This window comes from Salvelinus alpinus, chromosome 10 (genome assembly GCF_045679555.1).
Source record: "Salvelinus alpinus chromosome 10, SLU_Salpinus.1, whole genome shotgun sequence".
NCBI lineage: Eukaryota > Metazoa > Chordata > Actinopteri > Salmoniformes > Salmonidae > Salvelinus > Salvelinus alpinus.
In genome coordinates this window covers 56,996,761-57,024,720 of record NC_092095.1, presented here as the reverse complement: position 1 = coordinate 57,024,720, position 27,960 = coordinate 56,996,761, and the positions used below count along the sequence as shown (strand labels likewise).

Sequence of the window (27,960 nt, the reverse complement as noted above, 5' to 3'; positions counted from 1 at the left end):
AGGCTAGTAGTCTAGATTCTCAATCGCAGACCCACCTGCAGAAGTAGACAGACATACACAGTTATATTGCACAGTAGAAAAAGGCCAATGTGATCATCATATTCAATAGGTAATGCTGGACAATAACAGTAACATGCAAATATTTTAGGATTTTTCCCACAGAGATCCTATTAAATTACTGAGTTGTAATTTCTGTGAGTTTTCTATCCTCTCTGTTCCTCAAGGGAGAGCAGTTTGCGTTTGTAACTTGTCCCGAATCAAGACTGGACCTCTACAGTTGCCATAGCCAAACGTCACTTTGGAGCGAAAGTTTTCAAATGGCTCCTCTGAGGAAGACATGAGGGCCGAAATGTTGTCGTTTCTCTCATAGCAGTGTACAATTTAGCCAGCTGTTTTTAAATAGAGCGTTTTGTGGACTGTTCACAGTCCCTGGTCTAAAGATGGAAGGCTTGGAAATGTCTGCTATGATACCTGCACTGCAGGAGCTAGCGAGGTGAGTCTCCAGACTGCGCTGTCTGTACGCTGGACATTATTGTTTTGCTACTGTAGGTAGCTAACATGCTAACTAATGCTGGCTAACTTAGTAAAGTTTTCTAACTTCTCCGCATATTGCTGTTTAATAAAATAATTGAACAGTATGGCTTGATAAACGTCAATAATGCTAACTAGCTCGGTAGCTTGTTAATAGTACACTTAGCTAGCTAACTACATTGCTGTAACAACTTGTTGTCAATGCAGTAGAATCAGTCATGCATATCAGACACATTGAAGGTTTGACGATTTTCTACACTTCCAGTGCCACCGCAGAGGAATACAACAAGGTGGTTCAGAAGCCTCGTCAGATTCTCTGTCAGTTCATTGACCGAATACTGACAGACGTAGATGTCGGTGAGTCGCAGCTTCTCTCTCTGTCGCTGCTTCTCTCTCTGTCTCTCTCTTGCCCAGTTTATTGACTGTGTGTGTCTGTTTCAGTTGCGTTGGAGCTGTCTAAGAGGTCCAGTTCAGAGCCAGCGTGTGTGATGTTGTTGGACTTTGTTCAGCACATTATAAAGTCTTCCTCTCTGATGTTTGTCAACCCTGCCTGTCAGCTGGCCCACTTCACAGACACACAGCAGAGCAGCACCGGTAAGAACACACTTGTGGTTTAAACTGTCCTCTCCTCCTTACTCCCTCTCCCTTAATCTCCCTCTCCGTCTCTCTCGCTAGAGTTCAGTAGGTGGGTTGTCGGCAGGTTGCTGCGAGTCGCCGCATCTCCAAGCTGTGACGTCATCCATGGGCGTGTCTCGGCCGTGCTCTGCTCCCTACTGCACGCACTCAGACCGCGAGCACCAATCACCTTCAACGTCATCGCCAAAGAGATTCTTGGATTGGCCCAGGACCTCAGCAATCTGCTCTACACACACACACACTCACACACCCCAGGAACACATACACACTCTACAAACACACATACCTTGTGGCCGGTAACCCTGCAGTCTTTCTCTGTCTCTCTCACCCCTTATCTCACCCCCTCACCCCTCCTCCTCCCCTCGCCTGCCGCCTTGGAAACCCTGGTTGCAGTGACAGTGAACGTTCTGACCGACGCCCTCAGGGGATTGGCCAGCCGCAGGGAGATGGGGATGGCTTGGGAGGCGGGCTGTTTGGTCTTGGCCTATGGGAGTGCTCGGTTAAGGAAAGTTGCTATGGTGATGCTGAGGCGGTTGGCGGAGATTGGTGGGTTCCCGGAGAGGCGGAGTCAGGAGTTTTTTACAGCATACCTGATGCTGCTGGACACACACACACCTGAGCCAGAGACATATGGGGGAGAGCTGCTGAAACTGACGCAGTGTGTGTTTGGATCTGCGCACACACCTGCTCACACACACACACGTTTTGAGCGTACCCACCTGGCCCAGCTGTTGGAACGTGTGTGTGTTCTGGCAGGGGCGGGCTTAGTTCTGGAATTAGAGGTCAGCCAATCGCTGAGCTTTGTCTTTAACTTCCTGTTGTCCGTTCCACCGGGATACGAGAGCGCCCCGTCGCTACGGAGACAGAGAGTCACTGACGTCTGCAGAAACCTCACACACTCCATCGGGATGGAGAAGCAGTCTGAGGTACGCACACACCATAGAGGTAGAAAGAGGACTCATCTTTGTATCTGTGCAATTATAAAGTCTTTCTCAGCATGGCCAGCACAAGTGAAGCAATCTCTATTTTAAAGTAGTTAATTTTCTTCTTCTTTTGTGTTAAAAAAAGCTTAAAGCTAATGTTGATGATTTACCACCACCTGCAGTGCTGGAGTCCTGAACCCAATCTTGTGTGTCATTCATTTATTGTGGCCACTAGACGGTGGTGATATTTTATAAACCATAGGCAACCCAATTTGAAAAAGAAGACAATGCTCTGATCGTTGACTGATCACTCCCAACCCATTGTAGTCTCCACCCAGTTGACTATTTTAAAATGGTGGAACCCCTCAATGGCAATGACCATGCTGAAACGGGTTATATCCATCTAGAGTCCCCTTTCCACACACACACTGGCCTTAATTTATCAACCAATTGCATTTGGTTTGAATATTTGTGTAAAATCAACTTACAGTCCTTTGTGTGTGTGTGTGTCAGTGTGTGCAGGGGTTTCTTTACACTGCCCTGAAGGCTGAGGTTGCTGTGGTGATGCAAGAGAGGGAGGATGGAGAAACGGCTGCTAAGCGACCCTGTCTACCCATCACCCCCCTGGCCAGCAAGACCCCCGAAACTCCCCCGATGTGAGTCACATCTGATCTCTACTCTCTAGATCACTCTAAATCGAAATGTCCATATCAACGTGTTGCCATCTTTGTGTGTGTGTGTAGGGAGGTGGACATGCGTGTGCGTAGTGAGGTGTGGGCGGCAGTGAGCGGCAGGCTGGATGACCTTCTGGCTTCTCTGGTGAACTGTGACCTTGACCCGATGACCCCTGAGCCTGATGCTGACCCTCAGATGACCCTGAGAGCTCTGAAGGGACTCGCTCTCATCCTGCACCTGGCTGGCCTCTGTTACACACACACCAGGTATCACACACACACCCAAAAGGTAACACACACACACACCAAAACATACCAGGTATCACACACCCACCCAGAAGGTAACACACACACACCAACACACACCAGGTATCACACACCCCACATTATCTCTCACACAGATCTTTCCATCTCTCTTTCTCTCCTCCAGCTCCTCCTCTCTCCTGTGGCTGTCTGCCTCCACTCTGGGCAGGGCTTTGGACACCTGTCAATCACTACTGGGTGGGGCTAAGTCTACCACTGACCACACCCATATACAGTCTGCCATCCAGGTGGCTGTCAGAATACTGGACTCCATCATCTACCTGACAAGTAAGAATACACACACATCCCCACGCAGCAGAGACAGCAGCAACACACACTCCGCCTGGACCTGGGGGGGCTGCAGAGACAGAGATGTTATATTCACCCACACACACACACACACACACACACACACACACACACACACACACATAAATTGTTGTCATGTAAAATGTTGTTCTCACCTCCGTGTCTGTGCGTAGTGAGTAGCCCGGCTGAGGACAGTGGTCTCCAGAATAGTGTGTGCGCGTTGCTGTCCGTGCCATGGGTGTGTGAGCTGTCGTCTGTCCCAGCCTATCAGATGGCAGGATTCCCCCCCAGCCTCCCCGACTTGGCTAAGAGAATGTCTCCCTGCTACTGTGAGTTACTGTGTGTGTGTGTGTGTGTGTGTGTGTGTGTGTGTGTGTGTGTGTGTGTGTGTGTGTGTGTGTGTGTGTGTGTGTGTGTTGGTGAATATAACATCTCTGTCTCTGCAGCCCCCCAGGTCCAGGCGGAGTGTGTGTTGCTGCTGTCTCTGCTGCGTGGGGATGTGTGTGTGTCGTGGCGTGTGTCTGTGTGTTCCCAGGCCCTGGAGAGTCCCCATGAGGTGGTCAGGGCCAGTGCTGTCAGGAGCTTTCCTCTACTACTGCACCACGTGGGACACACACACCACAACCTGACACACACCACCTTAATGTAAGTACACACACCACAACCTGACACACACCACCTTAATGTAAGTACACACACCACAACCTGACACACACCACCTTAATGTAAGTACACACACCACAACCTGACACACACCACCTTGCACACTGACATACTTTCTGCGTTTCCATCACTGTGTCAGGGGTATGCTAACAGTGTTTCTGTCTGTGTAGGAGTGTCCTGGAGGACAGCTCAGAGCAGGTCAGAGGTATACTAACAGTGTTTCTGTCTGTGTAGGAGTGTCCTGGAGGACAGCTCAGAGCAGGTCAGAGGTATACTAACAGTGTTTCTGTCTGTGTAGGAGTGTCCTGGAGGACAGCTCAGAGCAGGTGAGGGCGGAGCTAGCTGGTATTTCTGGTCAGCTGACCTGCGTCCTATCGGGGAGCTCCAAATTAAATGTCAATCACAAGGAGCCCCTCCCACTACCCATGATCCTTTGCTCCCGCCTCGGCCTTGCAGCTGAGCATGCTGGGAAGGGCACTCCCATTGGAGCATCCGTCATCAAGCCTGTCCTACCTCTGCTACGACCGAGCAGCAGCAGTGTTGCCAAAAGAGGTGTGTGTGTGTGTGTTCTTGTTTTCATGTTGACGAAATGAGTGTGTGAGATCTTACGTGTGTGTGTGTCTTAGCGTTCCTAGATGCTCTGCCGCACCTCTGCCAGCATGTCAACCTTGGAGGCAGAGACAGTGACTCTCTGGCCATTCTGAGAGATCTGATTGGCCTAATAGAAGACCCAGACCCGTCAGTCAGAACACTCTTCAGCCAATCAGTTGGCTTCCTGCTGGCGGAGCCCACCTCCGAACCCGACCAGGATCCAGTCAAGGAGCTGCTGGTGTCTCGTGTGAAGGAGGCGTTCAGTAAGGCTAAACTCAACAGAGACGACGAGCTACGCAGCACGCTCATACTGACCACTGGAGAGATTGGCAGGTAACACATCAGAAAACACTTTTAATGTCTTGGTGAAAAAGATGTGATGGAGATGAATTAGACCTTGGTGACAGTTCTAACAAGCTTTCTCCCCTCCCCCCTCTTTCTCTCTGTCTCTTTCTGTCTCTCCCTCCCTCTGTCTCTCTCTCCCCCAGGGCTGCTAAGGGTAGCTTGGTGTCGTTCTCTCTCCTGAGGTTACTGCACTGTCTCCTGTCCAAGTCCTCTCCTGTCTCTGTGTCAGCCTACACACAGATCACTGCCCTGGCCACAGCTAGAGGACTCAAACTACAGACACTGTTCAGCCAGTACAAGAACCCTGTCTGCCAGGTAACACACACACACCTTTATATCATCACAACTGTCTGCTTGTACCTAACAAGTGTTGGTGTGTGTTTAGTTCCTGGTAGAGTCCCTCCACTCGCGTCACGCCGGCGCCCTGCGGAGCACGCCAGAGCAAGGTAGCCAGCTAGCCAATCAGAGAGAAGTAGCTCTGGACATCCTGTCTCAGGTCGCCCACGCTTTTGACTTCCCTGATCTGCACCGCTTCCTCACGGTATGTACACACACACACATATATACAGTTGAAGTCGGAAGTTTACATACACTTAGGTTGGAGTCATTAAAACTCGTTTTTCAACCACTCCACAAATTTCTTGTTAACAAACTATAGTTTTGGCAAGTCATTTAGGACATCTACTTGGTGCATGACGCAAGTAATTTTTCCAACAATTGTTTACAGACAGATTATTCCACTTATAATTCACTGTATCACAATTCCAGTGGGTCAGATGTTTACATACACTAAGTTGACTGTGCCTTTAAACAGCTTGGAAAATTCCAGAAAATGATGTCATTGCTTTAGAAGCTTCTAATAGGCTAACTGCCATAATTTGAGTCAATTGGAGGTGTACCTGTGGATGTATTTCAAGGCCTACCTTCAAACACAGTGCCTCTTTGCTTGACATCATGGGAAAATCAAAAGAAATCAGCCAAGACCTCAGAAAAAAATTGCAGACCTCCACAACTGAAAAAGCATGTGCGAGCAGGGAGGCCTACAAACCTGACTCAGTTACACCAGCTCTGTCAGGAGGAATGGGCCAAAATTCACCCAATTTATTGTGGGAAGCTTGTGGAAGGCTACCTGAAACGTTTGACCCAAGTTAAACAATTTAAAGGCAATGCTACCAAATACTAATTGAGTGTATGTAAACTTCTGACCCACTGGGAATGTGATGAAAGAAATAAAAGCTGACAAATCATTTTCTCAACTATTATTCTGACATTTCACAATCTTAAAATAAAGTGGTGATCCTAACTGACCTAAGACTAGGAATTTTTCCTAGGATTAAATGTCAGGAATTGTGACAAACTGAGTTTTAAACGTGTTTGGCTAAGGTGTATGTTAACTTTTGACTTCAACTGTGTGTGTGTGTGTGTGTGTGTGTGTGTGTGTGTGTGTGTGTGTGTGTGTGTGTGTGTGTGTGTGTGTGTGTGTGTGTGTGTGTGTGTGTGTGTGTGTGTGTGTGTATATATACACACAACACAAACAAATTTCAGTTTGTTTATTATAATCTAGAACTTTATATTAAAATCAGCAAGGATTTAATTTGGACCAATTGAAATGTGTGTATACAGTATGTGTGTGTGGTGTGTGTGTTTGCAGAGGACTCTCCAGGTGCTCCTCCCCTACCTGGCCGCGAAGGCCAGCGCCACAGGCTCCGCCCTCATCAGGACGCTGGCCAATGAGATGAAAGCGAACCGGCGCGAGATCCTGATCAACAACTTTAAGTACATCTTCAGCCACCTGGTGTGTTCCTGCACTAAGGAGGAGCTGGAGAGAGCCTTCCACTACCTCCAGAGAGAGACGGAGATAGAGCTGGGCTCTCTGCTGAGGCAGGACTTCCAGGGCCTGCACAACGAGCTGCTGCTACGCCTGGGAGAACACTACCAACAAGTACACACACTGGGGCATCGCTTTGTGTCCAACATCCTTTAGCTGGAATATGTTCACTTTATGTCATCATGGCCTTTTGTGGCTTGTTGCGTTGTCTGTGTAGATGTTTAATGGTTTGACCGTGTGTGTGCAGGTGTTTAATGGTCTGGCCATCCTGGCCTCATTTGCCTCCAATGACGACCCGTACCAGGGACCCCGTGACATCACCACCCCGGAACACATGGTAATGACATCACACTGATGACATCATTGGTTTTCTGATTAGTTTCTAGGAGATGCGTCAGTACTTTAGCAATGGTGAGGCTTCAGTGTCACTGAGTGCTTGGAAAATGTCTTCCTCTTTACTTTAAATCTCTCTCTCTCCCCCAGGCTGACTACCTCCAGCCCAAGCTGCTGGGCATCCTGGCCTTCTTCAACATGCAGCTGCTGAGCTCCAGTGCTGGGGAGAAGGACGGTAAGAAGATGGCCCTGACCAGCCTGATGGTCCTGATGAAGCTGATGGGCTCCAAACACACCAGCTCAGTTCGAGTCAAGATGATGACCACACTACGGACTGGACTACGATACAGACAAGACTTCCCTCTGCTCTGCTGCCAGTCAGTACACATAGTGCTAACACACACACACACACACACACACACACACACACACACACACACACACACACACACACACACACACAAACACTAATAATGCACACACACACACACACACACACTAATAACGCACACACAGCCACACACAAATTCAGTTTGCTTGCTTCCTTCTTCCTGGTTATAACGTATTGTTTCCTGTGTTGACAGGACGTGGGAGTGTTTTGTGCGTACGGTAGAGCCCGCCCACCTGGGGCCGTTGCTCAGTCATGTGATCGTGGCGCTTCTTCCGCTGATACCACTCCAGCCCAGAGAGACTGCTGCTATAATACACTACCTCATACTGGACAACAGGTAACTGGACACACACACACACACACACCACAATGCATCACTGGGGGCAAACTACCTGCCCTCCAGGACACCTACACCACCCGATGTCACAGGAAGGCCATAAAGATCATCAAGGACAACAACCACCCGAGCCACTGCCTGTTCACCCTGCTATCATCCAAAAGGCGAGGTCAGTACAGGTGCATCAAAGCTGGGACCGAGAGACTGAAAACAGCTTCTATCTCAAGGCCATCAGACTGTTAAACAGCCACCACTAACATTGAGTGGCTGCTGCCAACATACTGACTCAACTCCAGCTCACTTTTTAATAATGGAAATTGATGGGAATTGATCAAAAATGTATCACTAGCCACTTTAAACAATGCCACTTAATATAATGTATATGTATATACTGTACTCTATATCATCTACTGCATCTTGCCATCTTTATGTAATACATGTATCACTATGCCACTTTTATGTTTACATACCCTACATTACTCAGCTCATATGTATATACCGTACTCGATACCATCTACTGCATCTTGCCTATGCCGTTCTGTACCATCACTCATTCATATATCTTTATGTACATATTCTTTATCCCTTTACACTTGTGTGTATAAGGTAGTAGTTGTGGAACTATTAGGTTAGATTACTCGTTGGTTATTACTGCATTGTCGGAACTAGAAGCACAAGCGTTTCGCTACACTCGCATTAACATCTGCTAACCATGTGTATGTGACAAATAACATTTGATTTGATTTGACCACCCACACACACAGGTAACAATCTCTGTCTGTGTCCTATAGGGAAGAGGTGCAGGACTATCTCCATGAAATCTACTTCCTGCCAGACCACCCTGAACTCAAAGACATACACACTGTCCTGCAGGACTACAAGAAGGTAGGAACACACACACACACAGTACTACAAAAGGTGAGTACACACATATGGGTTATTACCCTGGCCAGATAAAGTCCTTCCATAGGCCTGAGACTTTCACCCAAAAACACTGTTTTACTCCGCAGGGGAAAAGCACCAATACACTCACTTGTGATGATGACGAAGATAATGAAGGTTATTTTTCTCTCTAGTTGACGTCCAGGACCAGTGACCTGGCTGCAGGCCTACAGCTCTCCATGAGGGCTGTCCAACACGAGAACCTGGACGTCAGAGTTCACGCTCTGACCAGCCTCAAGGACATGATGCACAGCAACCAGGTGTGTGTTGTTTCTTTAACAACACATGATTCATAGTTGTCACATTTTGTGTGTGTTGCTGAGAGGGTGTGTGTTATGTTCTGCTGTGTGTGTGTGTGTTCTCTAGGAGTGGTTGCTGCGACAGGTGTGTGCGTCGGAGGCGGTAGAGCCAGTCATCTCCTCATTGGTTTCAGTGTTACTGCGAGGTTGTCAGGACTCTTCCCCGACGGCCAGGCTGCTGTGTGGGGAGTGTCTGGGGGAGCTGGGGGCCGTGGACCCTGGACGGCTGGACCTCTCTCACACACACACACACGGAAGCAGCAACACCTTCGTGGTAAGGACAGAGTGTGAAAACGCTGTGAAATGAACCCAGAAAGGAAACAGCATTTATTCCAATTTGTTGAATCTGAATAAATATTTGTGTGTGTGTGTGTAGAGTGGGGTGGAGGAGAGTAACTTTGCCTATGAACTACTGACGGAGCTGACCAGGACTTTCTTGGCGTATGCTGATGATGTCAGAGCACAGGACTCGGCAGCCTATGCAATGCAGGTACACAATATAATTCTTTATTGTTAACAACCAATTCACTCATTGGGGGCAAAAACATGGAGCTCCTTCCTGACACGTGTGTGTTTGTTCCAGGAGCTGCTGTCTATATTTGAGTGTCGTGAGGGCCGTAGTGACTCCCCTGGTCGACGGCTGTGGAGGAGATTCCCTGAACAAGTCCAAGAGATATTGGAGCCTCACCTCAACAGCAGGTACTCTCTCTCTCTCTCTCACACTCTCACTCTCTCACACACACACACATACACACCACATCATCTCTCCTGTTTGTGTAGGTATAAGAGCAGTCAAAAGGTGGTGAACTGGTCCAAGGTGAAGAAGCCTGTCTACCTCAGCAGCCGAGGAACCAAGTTCTCTGATTGGTCAGCTACCTGGGCCGGATACCTCATCAGCAAGGTAACCTCTGAACCTGGACTTTAACCACTGTCAGCTAGCTTTGCTAGATACCTCACCAGCCAGGTCAGTCTTGAAAAATATACCATAGTTCATGGCCAACAATAAAAAAATACTGGTCCCAACATTAAACCCTGTGGTACACCCTTTTAAATGTATATGTGGTAACGCCGTTTTTAATTTATAAACAAATTCAAATTGTTTGGGGGATAACTTTCTGACACGTTGTATGGATTTGTTTCAGGTGAGACATGAGTTGGCCAGCAAGGTGTTCACCTGTTGCAGTTTCATCATCAAACACGACTACAAAGTTACCATCTACCTGCTGCCCCATATACTGCTTTACATGCTGATGGGCTGCACTGCTGTTGAACAAGGAGAGGTACCACACACAGCTCACTACCTCCTCTTTCTTTATGACTAATAGAATTACAGCAACTAAAAGCTTATGTAGATCAAATTAACGTAATTAACTCCAACTAAGATTACATTTATTGTGACATTAAATGATTGATCTGGCCTCCCGAGTGGCGCAGCGGTCTAAGGCAGTGCTTGAGGCATCACTACAGACCCGGGTTCGATCCCAGGCTGTGTCACAACCGGCCGTGACCGGGAGTCCCATAGCGCGGCGCACAATTGGCCCAGCGTCATCCGGGTTAGGGGAGGGTTTGGCTCATCGTGCTCTAGCGAACTCCTTTTGACGGGCTGGGCGCCTGCAGGCTGACTTCAGTCGTCAGTTGAGCAGTGTTTCCTCCAACACATTGGTTCAGCTGGCGGGTGTTAAGAAGCGCGGTTTGGCAGGTCATGTTTCGGAGGACTCATGACTCGACCTTCGACTTTCCCAAGCTCGTTGGGAAGTTGCAGCGATGAGACAAGATCGTAAATACCAATTAGATATCACAAAATTGTCGCGGAAAAGGGGGTCAAATACAAAAAAAATGTAAACGTTGAATTGAATCTGTTTCTCAAGGTAACAGAGGAAATGCTGGCTGTGCTCACAGAGGGTGATGGGCGTGGTGGGCGTGTCCAGGAGGCCTCATCTAGCCTTTCACAGCTCAGTACTCAGAACCAGGAAGCAACGTCCAGCCTATCACAGCTGAGCACCCAGACGGTGTTCAGTATGCTGGCTCACCTCACCCAGTGGAGCCGACACACACTGTCGGCTAGAATCAAACACAGCGGTTAGTAACACACACACACACACACTTCATTGCTGAACCTCAGAATGCACTGTGTAATAACAGCTCTCCATAATCAGGCATGGAATTATGATTCGCTTTGAAGTGTCTCCTTTTGTCTCGTGTGTGTGTGTGTGTGTGTTTACAGAAAGTGGTGACTACCAGCGAGTGGTAGCGTTTCTAAAAGGGATCCCTCAGGACGTGTTAGCCAAGGCCTCTCTACGGTCTAAAGCCTACACCAGAGCCCTGATGCACTTTGAGGCTTACATACTGGAGAACAAAGAGGACATCCAGGATCATCTGCGCTTCCTACAGGTAACTCTCTCTCACACACACACACCACCGCATCACGTCTACCGCTGAGACACATACAGAATCCTAACACATAGTGTGTGTGTGTGCAGACGCTGTACGCGGCCATGCACGAACCAGACGGTGTCAGGGGTGCGAACGCTCTCCGGCGGGAAGAGCCGTCCCTACGGGAACAGATTCTAGAACACGAGAGCATCGGGTTGCTAAGAGACGCTACGGCGTGCTACGACCGGGCCATACAGCTGGAGTCCGACCAGGTATCACACACACACACACACACACACGTGTTGATGAAGTGTGTATCAGTATATGTGGTTGTGAATACAGACTGCAGTAAACTCTGTCTCTCTGTCTAGATAGGACACTACCATGGGGTGATGAGTTCTATGCTGGGGCTGGGACAGCTCTCTACTGTCGTCACACAGGTCAATGGAGTCCTGGCCAACAGGTGACAAAAGACACATCCATGCTAGTCCACTAAATGAGTCCTTTCCATTGTAAATGAAGGTTATTTTCACCTGGTTATCCGTAGGCCCCAGTGGAAGTCTGATCTGAACACCTACAGGGTGGAAGCTGCCTGGAAGCTCAGCAAGTGGGACCTCCTGGAGGACTACCTGGGCTCTGGTGAACACACACACACACACACACACATGTTGACGTTGTTGACATTGCTCTAACATTTGACCGTTGTTTTGGTGTGTGTGTGTGTGTGCAGATCGTAAGTCCAGCACGTGGGGTGTGAGGCTGGGTCAGATGCTGCTAGCGGCTAAGCGGCGCGACGCGGAGACGTTCTACGACAAACTGAAGCTGGTCAGGACAGAGCAGGTGGTGCCGCTAGCTGCTGCTAGCTATGAGACTGGGACCTACCAGAGAGGATACGAATACATCGTCAGGTCACACACTAATAACCTCCTCACACACAGATACACCCACCTTTATACACACATACAGGCACACTGATGTGTGTATTCGTGTGTGTGTGTGTTTAGGCTCCACATGCTGAGTGAGTTGGAGCATGCCTTCACTGACCTCCAGAGACAGAGAGAAGGCCACGCCCCTAGCACAGCCACACTGCCCTCCCATTGGCCAGATCGGCTGGAGATGACCCAGAATTCTTTCCGCGCAAAAGAGCCAATCCTGGCCCTGCGGCGAGCACTGCTGAGCATCGGCTCAGGGTGAGTCCCACTAGACTCCTTTAACCCAGTGTGAAGGAATATTTGATGTTTGTGCTTTTCTAATAACCAATTAGACTGGGTTCATGTAAGTGACTGATTGATCGTGCCTGGGAGGAATCCTCACTATCAGTATCTGCAATTTGGCAGTACGCCCAGACCCTTGTTTTGAGAACGAAAGATATGTCAGTTTGAAGGTCTCAGCTTGGAGAGAAGAAGCCTCGTGAGGTATTGGTTTGTAACATGTATGAACCAAATGAATTAATTATGAATAATGGATAAGCTAAATCATGCAAATATAAGTAGTATATAAGAGAAGTAACTGGACTGCTGCTTTCAGACCGGTACTTTATGCATCTAAGTTTGACTGTGACCTCTCCAGCTTGCTGTTAATAAACAATGATTCATTTAATATGGACTTCAGGTGTCCCTGGTGGTCATTTCCACGACACCACCAAGCTAAAGCCTAGGCAATCACTCTGAGAGCTAATGCTAATTTTCACATCACAGGCAAGGTTGCTCATTTTGTGTGTGTGTGTGTCTCAGTGTGCGTGAGGGGCTGGTCGGGGAGTGCTGGTTGCAGAGTGCCCGGGTGGCCAGGAAGGCAGGACATCACCAAACAGCCTTCAACGCTCTGCTGAACGGACAGAACACACACACTGCCGAACTACTGACAGAGAAGGCCAAGTGGCTATGGTCCAAGGTACACATATATAAACACTAACCTACTCTTACACACAAACACATATGCTCTCACTCACTCACACACACACTCACATGCATCTCTCTCTCTGTGTCTCTGTAGGGAGATGTCCACCAGGCGTTGATAGTTCTCCAGAAGGGAGTGACTCAGTGTTTCCCAGTCGACCAGCCTCTCTCAGACCAGAGGAGTCTTCAGACCAAAGGTAAAGTCTACTGTTGTTAATAATGACATAACTGACATGTTATTACAGATATGGGTCATAATGATATGGTGTGATGTTTCAGGTAAAGCCATGCTTCTGGTGGGACGCTTCATGGAGGAGACAGCCAACTTTGATTCCAACGCCATCATGAAGGCCTACAGGGTACCAAGCACGATACTACCCAACGCGATACTACCCGACATTATACTACCCAATGCGATACTACCCGACATTATACTACCCAACGCGATACTACCCGACATTATACTACCCAACGCGATACTACCCGACATTATACTACCCAACGCGATACTACCCGACATTATACTACCCAACGCGATACTACCCGACATTATACTACCCAACGCGATACTACCCAACTACCCGACGTTGTACTACCCAACAAGTTACTACCCAACTACCTGACGTTATACTACCCAACGCGATACTACCCGACATTATACTACCCAACGCGATACTACCCAACTACCCGACGTTGTACTACCCAACTTGATACTACCCAACTACCTGACGTTATACTACCCAACAAGATACTACCCAACTACCTGACATTATACTACCCAACAAGATACTACCCAACTACCTGACATTATACTACCCAACAAGATACTACCCAACTACCTGACGTTATACTACCCAACAAGATACTACCCAACTACCTGACATTATACTACCCAACAAGATACTACCCAACTACCTGACATTATACTACCCAACAAGATACTACCCAACTACCTGACGTTATACTACCCAACTTGATACTACCCAACTACCTGACATTATACTACCCGACAAGATACTACCCAACTACCTGACATTATACTACCCGACAAGATACTACCCAACTACCCGACATTATACGACCCGACACGATACTACCCAACTACCTGACATTATACTACCCAACTACCTGACATTATACTACCCAACAAGATACTACCCAACTACCTGACGTTATACTACCCAACAAGATACTACCCAACTACCTGACGTTATACTATCCAACTACCTGACATTATACTACCCAACAAGATACTACCCAACTACCTGACATTATACTACCCAACAAGATACTACCCAACTACCTGACGTTATACTACCCAACAAGATACTACCCAACTACCCAACATACTACCCAACGCGATACTACCCAACTACCTGACGTTATACTACCCGACAAGATACTACCCAACTACCTGACATTATACTACCCAACAAGATACTACCCAACTACCTGACGTTATACTACCCAACAAGATACTACCCAACTACCTGACGTTATACTACCCAACTACCTGGCATTATACTACCCAACTTGATACTCCCCAACTACCTGACGTTATACTACCCAACAAGATACTACCCAACTACCTGACGTTATACTACCCAACAAGATACTACCCAACTACCTGACGTTATACTACCCAACTTGATACTACCCAACTACCTGACATTATACTACCCGACAAGATACTACCCAACTACCTGACATTATACTACCCGACAAGATACTACCCAACTACCCGACATTATACGACCCGACACGATACTACCCAACTACCTGACATTATACTACCCAACTACCTGACATTATACTACCCAACAAGATACTACCCAACTACCTGACGTTATACTACCCAACAAGATACTACCCAACTACCTGACGTTATACTACCCAACTACCTGACATTATACTACCCAACAAGATACTACCCAACTACCTGACATTATACTACCCAACTACCTGACGTTATACTACCCAACAAGATACTACCCAACTACCCAACATACTACCCAACGCGATACTACCCAACTACCTGACGTTATACTACCCGACAAGATACTACCCAACTACCTGACATTATACTACCCAACAAGATACTACCCAACTACCCAACAAGATACTACCCAACTACCCGACATTATACGACCAGACACGATACTACCCAACTACCTGACATTATACTTCCCAACTTGATACTACCCAACTACCTGACGTTATACTACCCAACAAGATACTACCCAACTACCTGACATTATACTACCCAACAAGATACTACCCAACTACCCAACAAGATACTACCCAACTACCCGACATTATACGACCCGACACGATACTACCCAACTACCTGACATTATACTACCCAACTTGATACTACCCAACTACCTGACGTTATACTACCCAACAAGATACTACCCAACTACCTGACGTTATACTACCCAACTACCTGGCATTATACTACCCAACTTGATACTCCCCAACTACCTGACGTTATACTACCCAACAAGATACTACCCAACTACCTGACGTTATACTACCCAACTACCTGACATTATACTACCCAACAAGATACTACCCAACTACCTGACATTATACTACCCAACAAGATACTACCCAACTACCTGACGTTATACTACCCAACTACCTGACATTATACTACCCAACAAGATACTACCCAACTACCTGACATTATACTACCCAACAAGATACTACCCAACTACCTGACGTTATACTACCCAACTACCTGACATTATACTACCCAACAAGATACTACCCAACTACCTGACATTATACTACCCAACAAGATACTACCCAACTACCTGACATTATACTACCCAACAAGATACTACCCAACTACCTGACATTATACTACCCAACAAGATACTACCCAACTACCTGACATTATACTACCCAACAAGATACTACCCAACTACCTGACGTTATACTCCCCAACTTGATACTACCCAACTACCTGACGTTATACTACCCAACTTGATACAGTGGGGAGAACAAGTATTTGATACACTGCCGATTTTGCAGGTTTTCCTACTTACAAAGCATGTAGAGGTCTGTAATTTTTTATCACAGGTACACTTCAACTGTGAGAGACGGAATCCAAAACAAAAATCCAGAAAATCACATTGTATGATTTTTAAGTAATTCATTTGCATTTTATTGCATGACATAAGTATTTGATACATCAGAAAAGCAGAACTTAATATTTGGTACAGAAACCTTTGTTTGCAATTACAGAGATCATACGTTTCCTGTAGTTCTTGACCAGGTTTGCACACACTGCAGCAGGGATTTTGGCCCACTCCTCCATACAGACCTTCTCCAGATCCTTCAGGTTTCGGGGCTGTCGCTGGGCAATACGGACTTTCAGCTCCCTCCAAAGATGTTCTATTGGGTTCAGGTCTGGAGACTTGCTAGGCCACTCCAGGACCTTGAGATGCTTCTTACGGAGCCACTCCTTAGTTGTCCTGGCTGTGTGTTTCGGGTCGTTGTCATGCTGGAAGACCCAGCCACGACCCATCTTCAATGCTTTTACTGAGGGAAGGAGGTTGTTGGCCAAGATCTCGCGATACATGGCCCCATCCATCCTCCCCTCAATACGGTGCAGTCGTCCTGTCCCCTTTGCAGAAAAGCATCCCCAAAGAATGATGTTTCCACCTCCATGCTTCATGGTTGGGATGGTGTTCTTGGGGTTGTACTCATCCTTCTTCTTCCTCCAAACACGGCGAGTGGAGTTTAGACCAAAAAGCTCTATTTGTCTCATCAGACCACATGACCGTCTCCCATTCCTCCTCTGGATCATCCAGATGGTCATTGGCAAACTTCAGACGGGCCTGGACTTGAGCAGGGGTACCTTGCGTGCACTGCAGGATTTTAATCCATGACGGTGTAGTGTGTTACTAATGGTTTTCTTTGAGACTGTGGTCCCAGCTCTCTTCAGGTCATTGACCAGGTCCTGCCGTGTAGTTCTGGGCTGATCGCTCACCTTCCTCATGATCATTGATGCCCCACGAGGTGAGATCTTGCATGGAGCCCCAGACCGAGGGTGATTGACCGTCATCTTGAACTTCTTCCATTTTCTAATAATTGCGCCAACAGTTGTTGCCTTCTCACCAAGCTGCTTGCCTAGTGTCCTGTAGCCCATCCCAGCCTTGTGCAGGTCTACAATGTTATCCCTGATGTCCTTACACAGCTCTCTAGTCTTGGCCATTGTGGAGAGGTTGGAGTCTGTTTGATTGAGTGTGTGGACAGATGTCTTTTATACAGGTAACGAGTTCAAACAGGTGCAGTTAATACAGGTAATGAGTGGAGAACAGGAGGGCTTCTTAAAGAAAAACGAACAGGTCTGTGAGAGCCGGAATTCTTACTGGTTGGTAGGTGATCAAATTCTTATGTCATGCAATAAAATGCAAATTAATTACTTAAAAATCATACGATGTGATTTTCTGGATTTTTGTTTTAGATTCCGTCTCTCACAGTTGAAGTGTACCTATGATAACAATTACAGACCTCTACATGCTTTGTAAGTAGGAAAACCTGCAAAATCGGCAGTGTATCAAATACTTGTTCTCCCCACTGTACTACCCAACTACCTGACATTATACTACCCAACAAGATACTACCCAACTACCTGACATTATACTACCCAACAAGATACTACCCAACTACCTGACGTTATACTACCCAACTACCTGACATTATACTACCCAACAAGATACTACCCAACTACCTGACGTTATACTACCCAACTACCTGACATTATACTACCCAACAAGATACTACCCGACATACTACCCAACGCGATACTACCCAACTACCTGACGTTATACTACCCGACAAGATACTACCCAACTACCTGACATTATACTACCCAACAAGATACTACCCAACTACCCAACAAGATACTACCCAACTACCCGACATTATACGACCCGACACGATACTACCCGACACGATACTACCCAACTACCTGACATTATACTACCCAACTTGATACTACCCAACTACCTGACATTATACTACCCAACGCGATACTACCCAACTACCTGACATTATACTACCCAACAAGATACTACCCAACTACCTGACATTATACGACCCGACACAATACTACCCAACGCTCTACTACCCAACACTATCAACCATATACTACCCAACGCTCTACTACCAACACGATACTACCCAAACTATGAACCATATATTACCCAACGCTATACTACCCAACACTATCAACGCTATACTACCCAACACTATACTACCCAACACTATCAACGCTATACTACCCAACACGATCAACACTATACTACCCAACACTATACTACCCAACGCTATACTACCCAACACTATCAACCATATAAACTCAGCAAAAAAAAGAAACGTCCTCACTGTCAACTGCGTTTATTTTCAGCAAACTTAACGTGTAAATATTTGTATGAACATAACAAGATTCAACAACTGAGACACAAACTGAACAAGTTCCACAGACGTGATTAACAGAAATGGAATAATGTGTCCCTGAACAAAGGGGGGGTCAAAATCAAAAGTAACAGTCAGTATCTGGTGTGGCCACCAGCTACATTAAGTACTGCAGTGCATCTCCTCCTCATGGACTGCACCAGATTTGCCAGTTCTTGCTGTGAGATGTTATCCCACTCTTCCACCAAGGCACCTGCAAGTTCCCAGACATTTCTGGGGGGAATGGCCCTAGCCCTCACCCTCCGATCCAACAGGTCCCAGACGTGCTCAATGGGATTGAGATCCGGGCTCTTCGCTGGCCATGGCAGAACACTGACATTCAGTCTTGCAGGAAATCACGCACAGAAAGAGCAGTATGGCTGGTGGCATTGTCATGCTTGAGGGTCATGTCAGGATGAGCCTACAGGAAGGGTATCACATGAGGGAGGAGGATGTCTTCCCTGTAATGCACAGCTTTGAGATTGCCTGCAATGACAACAAGCTCAGTCCGATGATGCTGTGACACACCGCCCCAGACCATGACGGACCCTCCACCTCCAAATCGATCCCGCTCCAGAGTACAGGCCTCGGTGTAACGCTCATTCCTTCGACGATAAACGCGAATCCGACCATCACCCCTGGTGAGACAAAACTGCGACTCGTCAGTGAAGAGCACTTTTTGCCAGTCCTGTCTGTTCCAGCGACGGTAGGTTTGTGCCCAAAGGCGACGTTGTTGCCGGTGATGTCTGGTGAGGACCTGCCTTACAACAGGCCTTCAAGCCCTCAGTCAAGCCTATTGCGGACAGTCTGAGCACTAATGGAGGGATTGTGTGTTCCTGGTGTAACTCGGGCAGTTGTTGTTGCCATCCTGTACCTGTCCCGCAGGTGTGATGTTCGGATGTACCGATCCTGTGCAGGTGTTGTTACACGTGGTCTGCCACTGCGAGGACGATCAGCTGTCTTAGGTGTCTCACAGTACATTGCAATTCATTGCCCTGGCCACATCTGCAGTCCTCATGCCTCCTTGCAGCATGCCTAAGGCTCGTTCACGCAGATGAGCAGGGACCCTGGGCATCTTTCTTTTGGTGTTTTTCCAGAGTCAGTAGAAAGGCCTCTTTTAGTGTCCTAAGTTTTCATAAATGTGACCTTAATTGCCTACCGTCTGTAAGCTGTTAGTGTCTTAACGACCGTTCCACAGGTGCATGTTCATTAATTGTTTATGTTTCATTGAACAAGCATGGGAAACAGTGTTTAAGCCCTTTACAATGAAGATCTGTGGTTATTTGGATTTTTACGAATTATCTTTGAAAGACAGGGTCCTGAAAAAGGAACGTTTATTTTTTTGGTTGAGTTTACTACCCAACGCTATACTACCCAACCATATACTACCCAACGCTATACTACCCAACGCTATACTACCCAACGCTATACTACCCAACACTATACTACCCAACGCTATACTACCCAACGCTATCAACCATATACTACCCAACGCTATACTACCCAACGCTATCAACCATATACTACCCAACGCTATACTACCAACGCTATCAACGCTATACTACCCAACGCTATACTACCAACGCTATCAACCATATACTACCCAACGCTATACTACCCAACAATATACTACCCAACGCTATACTACCAACACTATACTACCAACACTATTAACCATATACTACCCAACACTATCAACCATATACTACCAACACTATTAACCATATACTACCCAACACTATCAACCATATACTACCAACACTATTAACCATATACTACCCAACGGTATACTACCAACACTATTAACCATATACTACCCAACACTATCAACCATATACTACCCAACGCTATACTACCCAACACTATCAACCATATACTACCCAATGCTATATTACCCAACACTATCAACCATATACTACCCAACACTATCAACCATATACTACCCAATGCTATATTACCCAACACTATCAACCATATACTTACCCAACACTGTCAACCATATACTACCCAATGCTATATTACCCAACACTATCAACCATATACTACCCAATGCTATATTACCCAACACTATCAACCATATACTTACCCAACACTATCAACCATATACTACCCAACACTATCAACCATATACTACCCAACACTATCAACCATATACTACCCAACGCTATACTACCCAACACTGTCCAGTGCCATCATGAAGGCTTACAACGTACCCAACACTAACGTTGCCTTCCTCTACCTCTCCTCTGTAGGATGTGACCACCCTGCTACCAGAGTGGGAGGACGGTAACTTCTACCTGGCTAAATACTATGACAAGTTAATGCCCATGGTGACAGACAACAAGCTGGAGAAACAGGGCAATCTCATACGATACATCGTCACCTTCTTTGGCAAGTAAGACGAGCATCTCTCCTGTCGTCATATTGAAATGTCTACTGGCGGATATTGTCACCACCACTTCTGAACTGTGTCCTGTGTGTTGTCTAGAGCTCTGCAGTTTGGGAACCAGTACATCTATCAGGCCATGCCTCGGATGCTGTCTCTCTGGCTGGACTTCGGGGCCAAAGTCTACGAGTATGAGAAAGGTAACAGTGTGTTGGTCAATGAGGGGGAGAAAGGTAACAGTGTGTTGGTCAGTGAGGGGGAGAAAGGTAACAGTGTGTTGGTCAGTGAGGGGGAGAAAGGTAACAGTGTGTTGGTCAGTGAGGGGGAGAAAGGTAACAGTGTGTTGGTCAGTGAGGGGGAGAAAGGTAACAGTGTGTTGGTCAGTGAGGGGGAGAAAGGTAACAGTGTGTTGGTCAGTGAGGGGGAGAAAGGTAACAGTGTGTTGGTCAGTGAGGGGGAGAAAGGTAACAGTGTGTTGGTCAGTGAGGGGGAGAAAGGTAACAGTGTGTTGGTCAGTGAGGGGGAGAAAGGTAACAGTGTGTTGGTCAGTGAGGGGGAGAAAGGTAACAGTGTGTTGGTCAGTGAGGGGGAGAAAGGTAACAGTGTGTTGGTCAGTGAGGGGGAGAAAGGTAACAGTGTGTTGGTCAGTGAGGGGGAGAAAGGTAACAGTGTGTTGGTCAGTGAGGGGGAGAAAGGTAACAGTGTGTTGGTCAGTGAGGGGGAGAAAGGTAACAGTGTGTTGGTCAGTGAGGGGGAGAAAGGTAACAGTGTGTTGGTCAGTGAGGGGGAGAAAGGTAACAGTGTGTTGGTCAATGAGGGGGAGAAAGGTAACAGTGTGTTGGTCAGTGAGGGGGAGAAAGGTAACAGTGTGTTGGTCAGTGAGGGGGAGAAAGGTAACAGTGTGTTGGTCAGTGAGGGGGAGAAAGGTAACAGTGTGTTGGTCAGTGAGGGGGAGAAAGGTAACAGTGTGTTGGTCAGTGAGGGGGAGAAAGGTAACAGTGTGTTGGTCAGTGAGGGGGAGAAAGGTAACAGTGTGTTGGTCAGTGAGGGGGAGAAAGGTAACAGTGTGTTGGTCAGTGAGGGGGAGAAAGGTAACAGTGTGTTGGTCAGTGAGGGGGAGAAAGGTAACAGTGTGTTGGTCAGTGAGGGGGAGAAAGGTAACAGTGTGTTGGTCAGTGAGGGGGAGAAAGATGAGCAGTGTGTTGGTCAGTGAGGGGGAGAAAGGTAACAGTGTGTTGGTCAGTGAGGGGGAGAAAGGTAACAGTGTGTTGGTCAGTGAGGGGGAGAAAGGTAACAGTGTGTTGGTCAGTGAGGGGGAGAAAGGTAACAGTGTGTTGGTCAGTGAGGGGGAGAAAGGTAACAGTGTGTTGGTCAATGAGGGGGAGAAAGGTAACAGTGTGTTGGTCAGTGAGGGGGAGAAAGGTAACAGTGTGTTGGTCAGTGAGGGGGAGAAAGGTAACAGTGTGTTGGTCAGTGAGGGGGAGAAAGGTAACAGTGTGTTGGTCAGTGAGGGGGAGAAAGGTAACAGTGTGTTGGTCAGTGAGGGGGAGAAAGGTAACAGTGTGTTGGTCAGTGAGGGGGAGAAAGGTAACAGTGTGTTGGTGTACCTCTTGCTCTTTGTATCTCTCCTAGAAGAGCCTTTAGACAAACCAATACGTGTTGAACTGAATAAGCCATGTCCATCCCTCCCCTCCATAGCGGGTCGAGTGGAGCGGCAGATACGCGTGGACCTGGTGAAGATCAACCAGGTGGTCAGCGACCACTGCACCAGGCTGGCTCCGTACCAGTTCCTCACAGCCTTCTCCCAGCTCATCTCCAGGGTGTGCCACAGCAGTCAGGACGTCTTCAACGTCCTCATGGACATCGCTGCCAAGGTGCTGCTGGCCTACCCTCAGCAGGCCATGTGGTTGATGACCGCAGTGTCCAAGGTAGGGGAGGGGTGTGGGTGGAAGTGGGTGTGTGTGTGGAGCGGGAAGGGGTGGGTGGATGTGTGTCTGAGTAGCTACTGTCCTACCTTGAATGGAGTTTATAGTGATACTTGAGAAAGTGATTTTCATGTCATAGGCTCAAAGCACTTGCTGTGTGTGTGTGTGTGTGTGTGTGTGTGTGTGTGTGTGTGTGTGTGTGTGTGTGTGTGTGTGTGTGTGTGTGTGTGTGTGTGTGTGTGTGTGTGTGTGTGTGTGTTCCAGTCGTCCTACCCTACCCGTATGAACCGCTGTAAGGAGATCCTGAGGAAGGCTGTCAGTCTGAAGGAGAGTCTGGGGAAGTTCATAGGAGATGCCAACAGACTGACTGACAAACTACTGGAGCTCTGCAACAAGCCGGTACACACACACACACACACTGTTAACACACACACACTGCTAACATATCAGTATGGGGTCCATTTCTCTCTCTCTGTATTCCAGGTGGATGGTAGCAGCAGTACTCTCAGAATGGGGTCCATTTCTCTCTCTGTATTCCAGGTGGATGGTAGCAGTAGTACTCTCAGTATGGGGGTCCATTTCTCTCTCTGTATTCCAGGTGGATGGTAGCAGCAGTACTCTCAGTATGGGGTCCATTTCTCTCTCTCTGTATTCCAGGTGGATGGTAGCAGCAGTACGCTCAGTATGGGGGTCCATTTCAAGCAGTTGAAGCGTCTGGTGGAGGAGCCGTCGTTCAGCCAGATCCTGATCCCTCTGCAGTCTGTCCTCATCCCCACACTGCCCTCTACTGGCCCTGCAAACACACTGCACCACGACGCATTCCCCGGACACTGGGCCTACCTCGACGGCTTTGACGATACTGTGAGTGTGTGTAGCGGGGGGGTAGTTTGTCTTTCTGTGTGTGTCGTGTCACATGGTGCGTGTGTCGTGTCACATGGTGCGTGTGTCGTGTCACAGGGTGCGGTGCTTGTGTCGTGCCACGTGTGTGTGTGGGGGGGGGAGTAGTTTGTCTCTCTGTGTGTGTCTGTGTCATGCCATATGGTGTGTGTGTCTCACGATGATGTGTGTATAGGTGGAGATCCTAGCCTCCCTCCAGAAGCCTAAGAAGATCGGCCTGAAGGGAAGTGATGGGAGGAGCTACACTGTGATGTGTAAACCTAAAGATGACCTCCGGAAAGACTGTCGCCTCATGGAGTACAACTGCCTCATCAACAAGGTGTTTCACCTGTCACTTCTCCAACTGACATCTGTACAACATCAGACTGCTGTAGCCCAGAGATAACAGAACACTTCAGACTATTGCTTGTGTGTGTGTGTGTGTGTGTGTGTGTGTGTAGTGCCTGCGTAAGGATGCAGAGTCCAGGAGGAGGGAGCTCCATATCCGTACATATGCTGTGATCCCACTGAATGAGGAGTGTGGCATCATCGAGTGGGTCAACAACACTGGAGGTCTCCGACACATTCTGACCAAACTCTACAAGGAGAGAGGTACACACACTGACCACTATACTAGGAGAGAGGTACACACACTGACCACTATACTAGGAGAGAGGTACACACACTGACCACTATACTAGGAGAGAGGTACACACACTGACCACTATACTAGGAGAGAGGTACACACACTGACCACTATACTAGGAGAGAGGTACACACACTGACCACTATACTAGGAGAGAGGTACACACACTGACCACTATACTAGGAGAGAGGTACACACACTGACCACTATACTAGGAGAGAGGTACACACACTGACCACTATACTAGGAGAGAGGTACACACACTGACCACTATACTAGGAGAGAGGTACACACACTGACCACTATACTAGGAGAGAGGTACACACACTGACCACTATACTAGGAGAGAGGTACACACACTGACCACTATACTAGGAGAGAGGTACACACACTGACCACTATACTAGGAGAGAGGTACACACACTGACCACTATACTAGGAGAGAGGTACACACACTGACCACTATACCAGGAGAGAGGTACACACACTGACCACTATACTAGGAGAGAGGTACACACACTGACCACTATACTAGGAGAGAGGTACACACACTGACCACTATACTAGGAGAGAGGTACACACACTGACCACACTCTACTAGGAGAGAAGTACACACACTGACCACTCTACTAGGAGAGCGGTACACACACTGACCACACTCTACTAGGAGAGAGGTACACACACTGACCACTCTACTAGGAGAGCGGTACACACACTGACCACACTCTACTAGGAGAGAGGTACACACACTGACCACACTCTACTAGGAGAGAGGTACACACACTGACCACACTCTACTAGGAGAGAGGTACACACACTGACCACACTATACTAGGAGAGAGGTACACACACTGACCACTATACTAGGAGAGAGGTACACACACTGACCACTCTACTAGGAGAGAGGCACACACACTGACCACACTCTACTAGGAGAGAGGCACACACACTGACCACACTCTACTAGGAGAGAGGTACACACACTGACCACTATACTAGGAGAGAGGTACACACACTGACCACTCTACTAGGAGAGAGGTACACACACTGACCACACTCTACTAGGAGAGAGGCACACACACTGACCACACTCTACTAGGAGAGAGGTACACACACTGACCACTCTACTAGGAGAGACGTACACACACTGACCACTATACTAGGAGAGAGGTACACACACTGACCACACTCTACTAGGAGAGAGGTACACACACTGACCACTCTACTAGGAGAGAGGTACACACACTGACCACACTCTACTAGGAGAGAGGTACACACACTGACCACACTCTACTAGGAGAGAGGTACACACACTGACCACACTCTACTAGGAGAGAGGTACACACACTGACCACTATACTAGGAGAGAGGTACACACACTGACCACACTCTACTAGGAGAGAGGTACACACACTGACCACACTCTACTAGGAGAGAGGTACACACACTGACCACACTCTACTAGGAGAGAGGTACACACACTGACCACTATACTAGGAGAGAGGTACACACACTGACCACTCTACTAGGAGAGAGGTACACACACTGACCACACTCTACTAGGAGAGAGGTACACACACTGACCACTCTACTAGGAGAGAGGTACACACACTGACCACTATACTAGGAGAGAGGTACACACACTCAATAAAACTCACTTAAGTGTGTGTGTGTGTGTGTGTGTGTAGGTATCCTGATGTCAGGTAAAGAGTTGAAGAAGTTTATTCTTCCTAAGACTGCATCGCTTGAGGAGAAGCTGAAAGTCCATAAGGACGTCCTGTGTGCCAGACACCCTCCTGTCTTCTATGAATGGTTTCTCCGAACCTTCCCTGACCCCACCACATGGTACGACCCAGTACACACACACACGTTTACACAATACATTACTGGTGATTGACCGTGTGTGTTTCTGTCTCTGGTCGGTGTGTGTGTGTGTGTGTGTGTGTGTGTGTGTGTGTGTGTGTGTGTGTGTGTGTGTGTGTGTGTGTAGGTACAGCAGCAGGTCAGCCTACTGTCGCTCCACAGCGGTGATGTCCGTGGTGGGCTACATCCTGGGTCTTGGAGACCGCCATGGAGAGAACATCCTGTTTGACTCATTCACCGGGGAGTGTGTTCACGTCGACTTCAACTGCCTCTTCAACAAGGTGTGTGTTGCTTGGACTTGCTTGCACCTCAACAAGTTCATGAGGCCAAATTCAATACATGCCTCTCGATCCCACCCCTTCTCTCCCTCTTTCTCTCTCCTCCCTCTCTTTCTCTCTCCCTACCCTCCTCACTCTCTCAGGGTGAGACGTTTGATGTTCCGGAAGTGGTTCCGTTCAGACTGACCCAGAACATGGTCCATGCTATGGGCCCCATGGGGACAGAGGGGCTGTTCAGAACCGCCTGTGAAGTCACGCTACGCCTGATGAGAGACCAGAGAGAACCACTCATGAGGTGCACACACACATATATAAACACACACACACACACACACACACATATCAGTAGGTGAGTGGGACTTCAAAGGACCAATGGTAGGGTGTACAGTGGTGTGTGTGTGTGTGTGTGTAGTCAGTGTGTGTGTGTTTTTGTTTCAGTGTACTGAAGACGTTCCTCCATGACCCTCTGGTAGAGTGGAGTAAACCTAAAGGACCGTCCAAGACACAGGCCAGTGAGACTGGAGAGATAGTCAACGAGAAGGTACACACACACACTCTATCCCTCTCTCTCGCTCTCTATAAAGACATGTTCATATAAAACACATTCTAAATAAATGTGAAAGGATGAACTAACTCGTCCTTTCTCCCCTCCCAGGCCAAGACCCATGTGTGTGAGATTGATCAGCGTTTGCAGGGCGTGATAAAGAGTCATAACAAAGTGTTGGGTCTGCCTCTGTCTATAGAGGGACATGTCCACTACCTCATACAGGAGGCTACTGACGACAAACTACTGTGTCAGATGTACCTGGGCTGGGGACCTTACCTGTGATACACACGGCTTCTCTGAGAAACTGTTTACAAATTCAATATTTTTCTTGTTCTGTTCATGTTTTTGTAAATCTGGAGTAATTATGTTTTTTCATGGGGCAGTTGCATATTTTCCCATAATAAAAAATCGAATTTTCTTTAATGCTAATGTGTGTGTGGTCTTATTGTTCAGATTACTGAGGGGCCAGTCAGTCTGTCTGGTGATGGTTGAAACAGGAACGGAGATATACATGAAGCATTCACTCACACATGACAGAGGGAGTTTGAAATTTGGCGGGATACCTAATCTTCTTCGCGTCATAGCGCGACAAAATGT

At 47.6% G+C, this 27,960-nt stretch overlaps 1 protein-coding gene across 2 annotated transcripts; it reads left to right on the top strand.

Moving 5' to 3' along the window:
• The first annotated feature begins 275 nt into the window (after positions 1-275).
• On the top strand, positions 276-27,786 carry atr (ATR serine/threonine kinase). 2 transcript variants are annotated; one of them, XM_071329835.1, is made up of 46 exons: positions 283-493; positions 797-888; positions 973-1,125; positions 1,207-2,093; positions 2,604-2,746; positions 2,834-3,031; positions 3,195-3,355; positions 3,550-3,705; positions 3,823-4,021; positions 4,338-4,591; positions 4,666-4,963; positions 5,119-5,290; positions 5,361-5,516; positions 6,627-6,917; positions 7,051-7,140; positions 7,287-7,513; positions 7,721-7,864; positions 8,656-8,749; positions 8,941-9,066; positions 9,173-9,379; positions 9,482-9,595; positions 9,689-9,804; positions 9,886-10,006; positions 10,248-10,385; positions 10,974-11,184; positions 11,330-11,496; positions 11,586-11,750; positions 11,850-11,941; positions 12,026-12,117; positions 12,209-12,386; positions 12,483-12,668; positions 13,212-13,368; positions 13,471-13,570; positions 13,653-13,732; positions 21,095-21,237; positions 21,331-21,428; positions 22,927-23,156; positions 23,418-23,552; positions 23,811-24,014; positions 24,226-24,369; positions 24,491-24,641; positions 26,364-26,520; positions 26,666-26,819; positions 26,960-27,111; positions 27,255-27,357; positions 27,472-27,786. In XM_071329835.1, exons 1-46 carry the CDS (start codon positions 441-443, stop codon positions 27,643-27,645), a joined length of 7,863 nt encoding a protein of 2,620 aa, XP_071185936.1. In that variant the 5' UTR covers positions 283-440; the 3' UTR covers positions 27,646-27,786. The 2 variants fall into 2 exon arrangements, with proteins under 2 accessions (XP_071185937.1, XP_071185936.1); XM_071329836.1 differs by lacking the exons at positions 23,811-24,014; positions 24,226-24,369; positions 24,491-24,641; ... (3 more) ...; positions 27,255-27,357; positions 27,472-27,786 and adding an exon at positions 23,694-23,777 and having other exon boundaries at positions 276-493.
• Positions 27,787-27,960: the final 174 nt, after the last annotated feature.